The sequence below is a fragment of the Acartia tonsa genome, chromosome 10 (assembly GCF_053477335.1).
Source record: "Acartia tonsa isolate MP-2025a chromosome 10, ASM5347733v1, whole genome shotgun sequence".
Classification (NCBI taxonomy): domain Eukaryota; kingdom Metazoa; phylum Arthropoda; class Copepoda; order Calanoida; family Acartiidae; genus Acartia; species Acartia tonsa.
The window spans coordinates 714,693-725,487 of NC_137269.1; the positions used below are offsets into that span (position 1 = coordinate 714,693).

The 10,795-nt window shown below is 31.9% G+C and overlaps 1 protein-coding gene across 5 annotated transcripts in view; it reads right to left on the minus strand.

Annotated features, from left to right (window-relative positions):
- Positions 1-5,674, minus strand: part of LOC145329858 (myrosinase 1-like) — a 33,429-nt gene extending 27,755 nt beyond the window's left edge. For 4 of the 5 annotated variants that reach the window (XM_080174293.1, XM_080174294.1, XM_080174296.1 and 1 more), the window contains exons 1-6: positions 5,500-5,674; positions 2,738-2,796; positions 2,374-2,440; positions 1,763-1,806; positions 863-949; positions 131-207 (exon numbers count right to left, since the gene is read on the minus strand). In XM_080174293.1, coding sequence (XP_080030419.1) covers positions 131-207; positions 863-949; positions 1,763-1,806; positions 2,374-2,440; positions 2,738-2,796; positions 5,500-5,637 — 472 coding nt within the window. In that variant the 5' untranslated portion in view covers positions 5,638-5,674. Of the gene's footprint in view, positions 1-130; positions 208-862; positions 950-1,762; positions 1,807-2,306; positions 2,441-2,737; positions 2,797-5,499 lie in introns of all 5 variants that reach the window. The other variant, XM_080174297.1, reaches the window with a different exon arrangement.
- Between the last annotated feature and the right edge of the window lie 5,121 nt (positions 5,675-10,795).

Below are 10,795 nucleotides of genomic sequence, written 5' to 3' on the forward strand. Positions count from 1 at the left end.
TGTGCATCTGAGTCCTGAGAATCAGAGCTACAAACAACAACAATATCAAAATAACTGGCTTTCTTATACACAATTGAAGTAACGCGCCTAACATACCAGCTGTATATAAGAGGTTGTAAAATATAATTACCCTGTAATGAAAGAGCCTGTGGTAGATCCCAATGGTACAAAGTTACCACTGGCTCAATATTGTTCTCTTTCAAAGCTCTAAAATAACAAATATTAAAAACAGGGCTAAGCAGTCGCGCGTCAGCGGCCTGTAAGCCGAAAAAATCAGCATTTTACAAAAAAATTATCATAAGTTTAAAACTGACCAAAATTCGAATTCCTCTTTTTAAAAACTTTTCAAAGCATCCAAACGGGTTTATATTTGAGACTTGCTTAAAACATCAATATTAGAGGAAAAGCACTTCAATGTAAGTTATTTAATGCCAAAAATAGCTTTATTATATATTCTTATATATTCTGTTTTTCACGGTAGTATTTTAGCGGCTGCGTCCCTTAATAGCTTAAAACCATACAAAAACTTTTTTTTATAAAATTAAATAGCCTAAAACCATCCCGGGACCTAAAAGATGGAGAGCCATATTGGTTACTACTTTATAAAATAGGATATTCTAATAGATAGCATGATTTATAGATAGATTCTCATTGGTTAAATGAATCATCACAAGAAATGTTAGATGCATATCTCATCTCATGCCATGTACATATCCCAACATCAATTGCTTTCTGACATAGAAAGAAATCTAAGAATACAAAAAATCGCTGATTTCAATGTTTTTTTACATTTGTAAACCCAAAAGTACATTTTTTTGTTTGTTGATTAATTGTAATCTATCAATTCAAGAAGTTTACTTACGCAATAAGATTCTTGTAGTATTGAACTCCGAGAGGATTCAGCTCTCCAATTCCATCAGGAATGATTCTGGACCAGGCTATTGAAAATCTAAATGTTACAGTACATTTTGGGACAGGCTATTAGAAATCAGAATTATTTGGTATATTTTGGGGCAGACTATTTAAAATCTAAATCATTCGGTACATTTTGGGACAGAATATTGAAAATCTAAATCATTTGGTATATTTTGGGACAGGCTATTTAAAATATAAATTATTCGGTACATTTTGGGACAGGCTATTGAAAATCTAAATCATTCGGTAAACTTTGAGACAGGCTATTAAAAACTTAATTTGGCACTTTCTCTCAAAATGCCTGTCGAGCCCTGCAAACCCCATACCTCCCCTATTTTTAAAAATTAATTTAAAATTAGGATGAAGTGGGGTATTTTCGGTCCTACCCAATATAACCTAACCTAACTTAACTTAAAGTAATTAACAGACAAACGAAAAACATTTTTTTGTTTATTTAAAAGATATGTGGGGGGGGGGGACTTTGAGGAAAAATGCCATTTATTTAGAAAAACAAGGATGGCAACATCCATAAAAGCGAAGCTCTGTTGCGGAATAACAGACGAATCTTTACTCTTGTATAGTGTCATAACTGTATATGCAAAATATAAATAAACAAGTTTTGTCAAAATTGTACATAAATTGTAGAGTTGCTACGCTTTCTAAATCGTACCCACTTACTACAGGAATCATCATGCAAAGTTTGCACTCGATAGGACAATTTTAATATGCCTAAATTAACGAAAAGAGCTAACCGTTACGGACGGACATAATTATAGAAAAGCTTCACTTTTAAAAAGGATATTTTACAAAAAGTTTGAACTTTTGAAGAAAAAAACAGAAAAAAAACCTGTAAGCAGACATGTTCATATTCTTGAGCAATAAAACATCTTCCTAGAAATCAAATGGTTCTTTATTTTGACTGTGTTTCTAAAATATTGCTTCCCCCCCCCCCCCATAACTCTGACTTTAATCTTAGTCTTTACTCCCTTGGTTATTTTAAACTCATTTATTTTGTACAAAGTTAAATCATAGGATTCCAATAATGTTCTAACACGATGAAGCCCATTTAACTTTACCTGTAAAATGTATTCAATCTTGTTGGGGTTAAATTTTTTTAACCTTTTAATCAGCTACAATTAACAGGAACATAATTACCTAGTTGTTGAATGTTCGAACTATAGCATTTTTAAAATTCAATTTGATAATTGATATGACTATTATTATGACTAATATCATAGACCTCCAAGGGTTGGGGTAGAGGGGTGTTTATCAAACATTGAAAACCCTAATTTTACCCTCCTAAAAATTTTGAAAATTACATTTGATTACCCCACTAAAACCTTTCATACGTCTCATTTTACCCGTCATTTGCACGTCCCTATATATTATACCTGATATTTATGATAGCTGTCACAGGCAACATCCCCACTACTCCCATCCTTGATCTTAATATTATACCTGATATTTATGATAGCTGTCACAGGCAACATCTCCACTACTCCCATCCTTGATCTTCCCATCAATCCTTAACAAGACAAGGATTACAACATCCATAATAGCAAATAACAGGGCTCGGCAACCGCCCGCGCGTTAGCCGGGACTGAGTTTCAAATTCAAACCGTTTTGAGGCTTTGAATAATTTTTGAAAAGATGGATTGTCATTTTTTTGCTTAGGTCTAGACTTCCAGCTGTTTTTTAATATTGTAAAAGGTTGAGCCCTGTCGAATAAAAATTGTATAGTGCAACAATTTCTCTATTTTAAAACAGAATCTTCAAGAAAGGTTTTAAATTGATAGGGTGATTCTATAATTATCAGGCAAACCTGGTAAAAACATCCCACATACTTTCTCCTTTTCCATCTGCATCCCAGCCACCTTCTATCTAAAGAAAATATTTAGTTTTATTGACTTTGATTCTCTTTTCTTTCCTATTAATCAGGAACAAAGTACCTTAATTCTGACAAACAATTCCAAGTAAAAATTTTCACTACAACCCACTTCCTTTTTACCCACTTCTCTTTAGTTACAGCACAGAACAAGATTTACGTCAACATAAAATATCTAAATTTCAGCTATTTTAAATGGAATTAATTTGTTGAATCTACTTCATTTAACTATTATTACTAAAGGCAATGATTTTGTTAAATTCGACAAATAAAAAAAACTTGTAGGGAGGGTTAATTTTCTTACAAAAACAATCTGACCTTCTCCCTCTTCTTTAGAGTGCTCCTAGAGGCCTCGAGGGATACTTTAAAGATTCACTTACAGGTTAAAGCAGAGATAATCTATCAATGGTGGTATTTAAATATACTAACGACTCAAAACATGGACATAATTTTATAACTTAATATAAATCTTATATCAAACTTTGGGTTTAGTCCCTTTCGTGGCAACGCACCTTAATGGGCGATTCTTCGCAGCTTATACCAATAAAATAATAAATTTGGAAAAAATCACGAAACCTATACGTATTTTTCAGCTGTCGTTGGGGGGACAACACATCGTAAAATTGACGACCTCTCCATTTGCCCCCAAATATCATTTTAAATTTAATTTACTTGTTGGTTATACCTTATTCCTGGATTCTTCGTATTTTTCACAGTAGCTTTTTTCTCCTATTTCTAGCCCCTGCGGGGGTCTCTAACCCTGCGCGGCCAATTGCCTAACCCAGTGGGACAATCACCTTACCCAATATAACCTAACCTAACCTAAAATAACCTATAAAAAGCCAGTTTAAAAATACGACGAATCGCCCCTTAAGGTGCGTTGTCACGAGAGGGAAAATTCCCCAAACTTTAATATTTATAAAATGGATACAAAAACGATTCACAAAATATATTTAGAATTTGATTTATCTAAAGTAATCTTTTGTTTTAATAGCTTTTTCTTAACGTAAGTAATAATCCAACTCCTCATATATAAATAATAGGATGTCTCTCTGTCTGTAACTTAGGATCTCGATAATTCTGAACCGATATGGTTCTCCTTTACAGTGAAGCTTCTTATACATACCCACTCTTTTATCCCTAGAGGCATAGCTGCTAGTCCTAATAAATAAAGCAGTACGTTTTTTTTTGAATGAATCGCTTGAATTCTAAATTTTAGAAAATCCTCTTGTAGCTCCAGTTTTAGGCTATATAAAACTTTCATTTTAATGTCCCCTCCCTCCAAGCATAATATTTGTTAATATTATTGTTAGTATTAAAGATTATCTTGCTTACTATTCTAAAAGTGTAGAGGAGGCCAATTAAACAAAGTTTTAAATAACTTTTCCTTAACCTTGGACAGAAACAAACAAAAATAAACTTTGAACCACGTGGACCATTTCAAACAAGGATATATACGTTCAAAACACTTCAATTTAAAATCAATCAATGATTTTGAAAATGAAGATGATTAAAGTCCCTCAACAGATGATGACGTCATACGATAACGAGGCCAGCATAAATTTTACCATTGGTCAATCACAGTGTATACTGGCCTCTCATTGGTTATTCTATCGTATGACGTCATCATCTGTTGAGGGACTTTAATAATCTTCTTTGAGAATAAAGCAAGCAGTTTGAATAACTAAAAATTATACATGTTTACCCTTTCAGTAGACTAAAATCATTGGTGGAAAAGTTTAGACACTGATATTGTATGTAAGTCTCCCATGAAGCAGCTTATTGAATGAAAAATGACGTCATACAATACAAATTACCAATGAGAGGCTAGTAAAAATTTTACCATTGGTCAATTACAATGTATACTGGCCCATCATTGGTTATTTGTATTGTATTACGTCATTTTTTACAAGGTACTATAAGCACTTAAAAGGTCTGTAAAGGACAAAATTTTCAAAGGGCTTCGATCACGAAGCTAAAAATATAAAATATGCCTAAAATAAAACACAGAACATTAGTTTTAGGTTAAATTTTGAAAAACCTTTTTTTTTGTCGGGATTCAAATTTAGAGTTGTTAAAAAAACTTTATAGAACATGCCAAGCGTTATAAATATTACCATAAAGGTTACAAGGAAAATATAAAGAAGAAAAATCGGAGCAACAATTCAGATGCTTGCAAACGGGGTGGATGTTTCAATCCCCCCCACCCCCCGTCAAAAATAAGTGAGGTGGTGGACATAACACCCTACACCCCCATGATGATATTATGTATAACCCCTCTCTTGTTGTCTGTTTTAAACTCCCTAAAGCATACCCGCCCCGCATCGAAAAATCAAAATAGTTCTTGAATAAATCTTTATATTCTATAGCAATATAAAAATCTGGAGATTCTACGAATGCCTAGTGACTATTGTTGGGGGGAAAATGGGGTTGGGAAGCACCGAAAATTTCATGAAATTTTTCTTGACGCACAGACACTGAGATGAAATGACGTATGTCTGTGCCCTAAATGTAGAATAGCATCACTGCTCTCACCTGAAGCTTAACAAAGTGTCTTAAATCAGCGATGTGACGTCATAAAAATGAGGGATTATCCATCTCCTTTTTAGGGGTTTTCCTTCCCACTTCTCCTCTATTTCCTTATTTTTATGACGTCACATGGCTGATTTTTTAAAACACTTAGTACAGCCTCCTCTCACCTGATAAGCGGCAGTGGCAGCGCCCCATAGAAAATCTTCAGGGAAATGATCATAGAGCAGGTCCTCCTCATAGATATAGGCGGAGCCAGATTCTAGGACACCTGCTGTACATAGCAGCGTAGCTAACAGCCTAAACATTCTACCTGAAATTTCAATATAGATTTGGTTTCAGACAATTAGGGTCCCTAAACGGGATCATTTCAAATTAAAGAAATTCGTTGTAATTTTAAAAGCACAAATATAAAATATTACTGTTTTTTCTTAATTCGTGCCTTATTTAAAACTAGTGGCTGCGCCCCTAGCATCAAGGGACTCTGTTTTTAAAGATTCAACCTAAATCAAAATAGCCTAAAGCCTTTCTAGGACCTATTAAAGATTCAGACAAAAAACCATACTTCTTTACACAATAGAATTAAGAAACTAATAAGGATAAAATGTATTCAAAACTAATAATATTTTGAAGTTGTTAAAAAAAACTAAATAAAAGCTTGTATATGATAAATATTAAACATTTTAGACAAATCAATTATAAGATTTATATTGTTACTAGGCGAACCATATCGGTTCAGCGGTTAGCTAGATCCTTCGGTACAAACAAACAGACACACAAACTAACAGACAAATATACAAACAGACATCCAGTTACTTTATTATAAGTATTACTTGATTGAATTAATTATATAGCGTTACTATCCTCTTGTAAAAGATAACAAATTTTGTCCAATTTCTTATCAGCCAAATAAACAAGGATGACAACAACCACAAGTAGCGAAGCTAAAAAAAATATGGACAATACATCCGGAAAAAAAATCTATTTAGCATTGTCATAAAAAACTTCAAGAAAGTAAATCACGAAACCTTTCGAAAATTTATTATGATTTTCTAAAGCATTTAGCTCATCAGGAAGACATGATAATCTAGGAATCGATCTAGCACCCCAACTAATAAGTAAGTCTTAAAACTTATGAAAATATGTATGTAAAAAAATAAATTATTTAATCCCTAAAATCTTGAATAGGAGTTGAGAAAATCATGAAAATTGGATAAACTAGGAATCATTCTAGCACCCCAAGCAATCTTGATGGAAATATGTAGAGTGTAAACATATTTGATCCCTGAAAACTTAAATATCTAGGAATCGATCTAGTACCTCAATTAAAATACAAATCTTAATGAAACCTAGTGAAAATATGTAGAATGTAAACTTATTTAATCCCTAAAATTTTCAGTCGTCTGTCTTAAAAAGGAGTCGAGAAAATTACAAAAACGTAAAAGTCTAGGTTTCAATCTATCACCCCAATTAACAGACAGGTGGACAAAACAATGTATAGATTTGATGAGCATAAGTCATAGGAATCTTCAAAAAAAAATTTAGCAATGTATCTTATATAGGAGTCGAGAAAATCACGTTTCCTCTATAGCATTACGGACTGACTGACTGACGGACGGACGGACAAAGTGAATTATAGAGTAGCTTCGATACTAAAAAAAGTTACATGAGATAAGAGTGTAATTGTATAATAAGTGCAACTTTAAAGTAGCACAGATACTCGATAACCTGGGTTCGTCCGTCCTTAAGTTAACAATAAAATATATTTTCTCATTAGCTATTAAAGTTAAATGCCTTAATCTTTAGTGTAGATTTCTCTAACTATAGGCCATGTTTGAACATATCTTTGAGCCTAACCGACTGACTGGCTGCTTTTACTTTTTAGTTAAAATTAAAAAAAAATTGTATTGAGTTTTATCATATAAAACCAAACTTCGTTCAAAGAGGTAATGGGAATTACTCCTTTCTTTTTGGGGGGTGTAGTTGTCTCTACCAATAAAATAGTTATTTCTCGTATCGTATTATAAACAGCTTTCCGCGGATATAGAATGTACAATTATAAGATTAAAACCAGTTTTTTTTTGTTTAGTTTATGATTGTACATTCTTATATTCGTAGAAAGCTAGATATAATACGATGCTAGACATAGTTTTTTCGTATGGATGAGAACCGGTTCCTATCCACCGGATTCGAATAAATACGAGAAAATAGCTGAAAACCACCATTAATCCTTTAATTTTTCATGTTAATATCCGCGGAAAGCTGTCTATAATACGATGCTATTAAACACTATTATATCACTCATACTGGTACTTGAGACAAGAAGAGAGAAAGAAAGAAAGACACTTAAAATATTCTTCAAAATATAAGGATAAAATTTTTCGTAATTAGCAAAGCAAGTTTGTAATTAAATAATTATATCACACGACCTTTATTTGCAAGTTTCAACTGTACATTGAAAGCTTATTGGTCATTCTATTTTCGTCACACTTTTGACAGTTCAGCTGTTTTAACTAGAGCTGGATCTTTAAATCATTTCAATGGTGCGCTAAATCGGGATGCGCACCATTGAAATGATTTAAAGATCCAGCTTAGTTTAACAAGATAAGTATTAAAGTAGGCCTCAGAATTTTTAAATCGACATTCCAATTTTCGAGACACAACATTTGATGTAGAATATACGTGCATGATATAACATGAGAAAAATGTCGTCAATTTAGGTTGCAATTTTTCCCTGCATTTATTGGTCGGACCGTTTATCCAGTAGGAGGATAGAGGAGGGGGTATATAATGGAGGGGAATGGGAGAGATCATTATTTTAGCCCGCTACAGAGTTCACTTTATTATGAAACATGAAAATCTGGTATAAGATCCAAGTATACATACATTATTACATATGTCAATCTAGCATTAAATAACAAGACTGGTATTTTATTGACTTTATGAATTCACAATGACATTACGTACGTCTAAATACAATGTTTTTCACCCAACCCCGAAAACTAGCGGACGCATAAAAAACCGCGAAAATGAAAAATTATATCTTATTAATGTGTACAGCTTGATAAAGCTTACATAAGGAACTGATAAACAAACTAAATAATTAAAACAAAAAAATTTGTATATCACTAATTAAATAAAACTGTTCAGTTTTAAAAGTGTTCGTTCGCAGCTGCAAAATCTGCTTTCTACAAAAGCAAAATTAATTTTGAAATTGAACATACAGTAAAATATAAAAATATAATATTATCCTATAGTAAAAAGTAATAAGATTTTTTGTCTGAAGCTTAAGATCTCGGAAAATACTGGTCCAAATTAGTTGTACTTTTTAGGGAATATTGATTTGATTAATGTCTTGGTGCGATTTATGATTGGTGATCATTTTCGTCTGAAGCTTAAGATCGCGGATATTGCTGGTCCACACTTTTGATTTCGTAGACATAGTACTTCGAACGCTATTGTATTTCCTGTGCAAATAAATTGATTTGCATTGAAGTGTCTACAATTTTCAGAGAGGCTTCATATTATTACAGAGCATATTAATCAATACTGTATTAAAGGGACTGTGAACGAGAAAATTTCTCTTCAGATTATCAAACCTTAACATCATTTTATTCATATAATCTCAAATATAGGGCAAAACTGTCTCTCGTTTCCTTAAAAACGGCCTTTTCCGCCAATTTTTACTATGTCCAAGATTGGGGGGAAAATTTTCGGACTATATAAATGTGCAGTTAATTGTCTTTTTTCCTTCCCAAAATACCATAAAAACAAGGCATTATTCCTGGATATTTTTGTTAATAGGACGTTTTTGGTTGATCAGTGTAGTGATTTGTGCTTAGAAAATATTAAGATTTGATAATCAGATGAAATGTACTAAGTGTTACGGGGGCAGTTGCATTTCTTCTTAAATTCTCATTTTTGTCGCAATATCCAATGAGTTTTGCATTAAAGTAAACAATGAATTAGCAACGGACGAAGACTATTAGATTTATTAAGATTAGATAGGTAGTCTATTAATATTTGTTTATATGTACAATAAAATTTTAAAATAAACAAAAAAATATTTATGGCAAGGGAACAATAAATTCTAATACAGAAAAAGTTTTAAATTCTTGTTCCACAGTCAGTAAATGTAAATATTTGAAAGATCAAATAGAATAATTTTTAGAAAGGGTTTTATAACGAAGAATAGACTAATCTGATTCATGGTTTTATGCTATGTATTAAATTTGTGGGTTTAACCATAAAATATTCCACATTTATGATTGGGATTTAGATTTAATATCACCATACTGGCATATCATAGGATGCTAGCCAATCTTTCTTGGTCATCGAGGTGAAAACAAAGAAATATTTATTACTTTATAATCTTAAAGAATCCCTAAAGTTATTGTAAAAAAATATAAAGATCTTCTTAGCGCTTATAAAAACATGACGTCATACATTACAAATGACCAATGATAGGCCAATGCACAAAATAAATTACTAATGGCATGTCAGTATACATTTTAATTACCACTATAAAAAACTTCTAAAAAGGATCCTACAGATCTCCATGACACTTTGAACGACTTTTGTGGCCGCATCTGTGAGATATGAAATAAAAGTGTAATATGTCTATTGGTCGAGATAAGTCTCCAAATATGAACAATAAACATTTTAAATCCTCATTCGACTTTTTCAAAGTTCATGCTTCCTTATGTGGAACTTTAATTGATATATCATAAACATCTTTAAAAATATTTTTTTGGCGAAAGAGCCATTCTAGAACTAGGTTTTGTTTGTTTCTCGTTTCATCGCATTTGGCATTATTAAAACTAAATCCTAAATGTTTTGCCATGTACAGTATTAAACTAATAGTATTGCTCAATTTAATCCGCTTACCACTGATTAATCATCAATATCTTTTTTTCTGCCTTGACGAAGGTAATTTTATATTTAAAAAATATGCATATTAAGATATTAATAAATAATTTCTAACAGGGGTAAGTGGGTTAAATTCTCCAATACTTCTACACAAATTTCATAACTTTATCAGAGCTCATATTTTTCCTGTAAACTGTTAACTTGTTTTTCCTACGTCACTCAAAATCACTGAAATGTTTCTCTTTCTAAAGAGTGAGAAAAATATTCAGATACATAATAATAGATAAATATAAAACCAGTTAAATTGAGGAAATCTTTAAACCAACTTCATTTCATTATGATATACAATATACTCAATATTAATAATAGCAACAAAAAAATGATTTATATTTAAGCAGTTTTTTAAGAAAGTGTCGACTGGTATACATTTAAATTCTGATTATTCCGTTCTGACACTCTACAAGTGTTAATGTTCGTTTGTCCTCCCTTTTCAGAGCTTTGCTTTTATGGATGTTGTCATCCTTGTTTTAAAATTCATTATAAAAATAAGAGAAGGGGTTTTCTGTGCACTCTTGACACTATGATGGAAAGCACTAA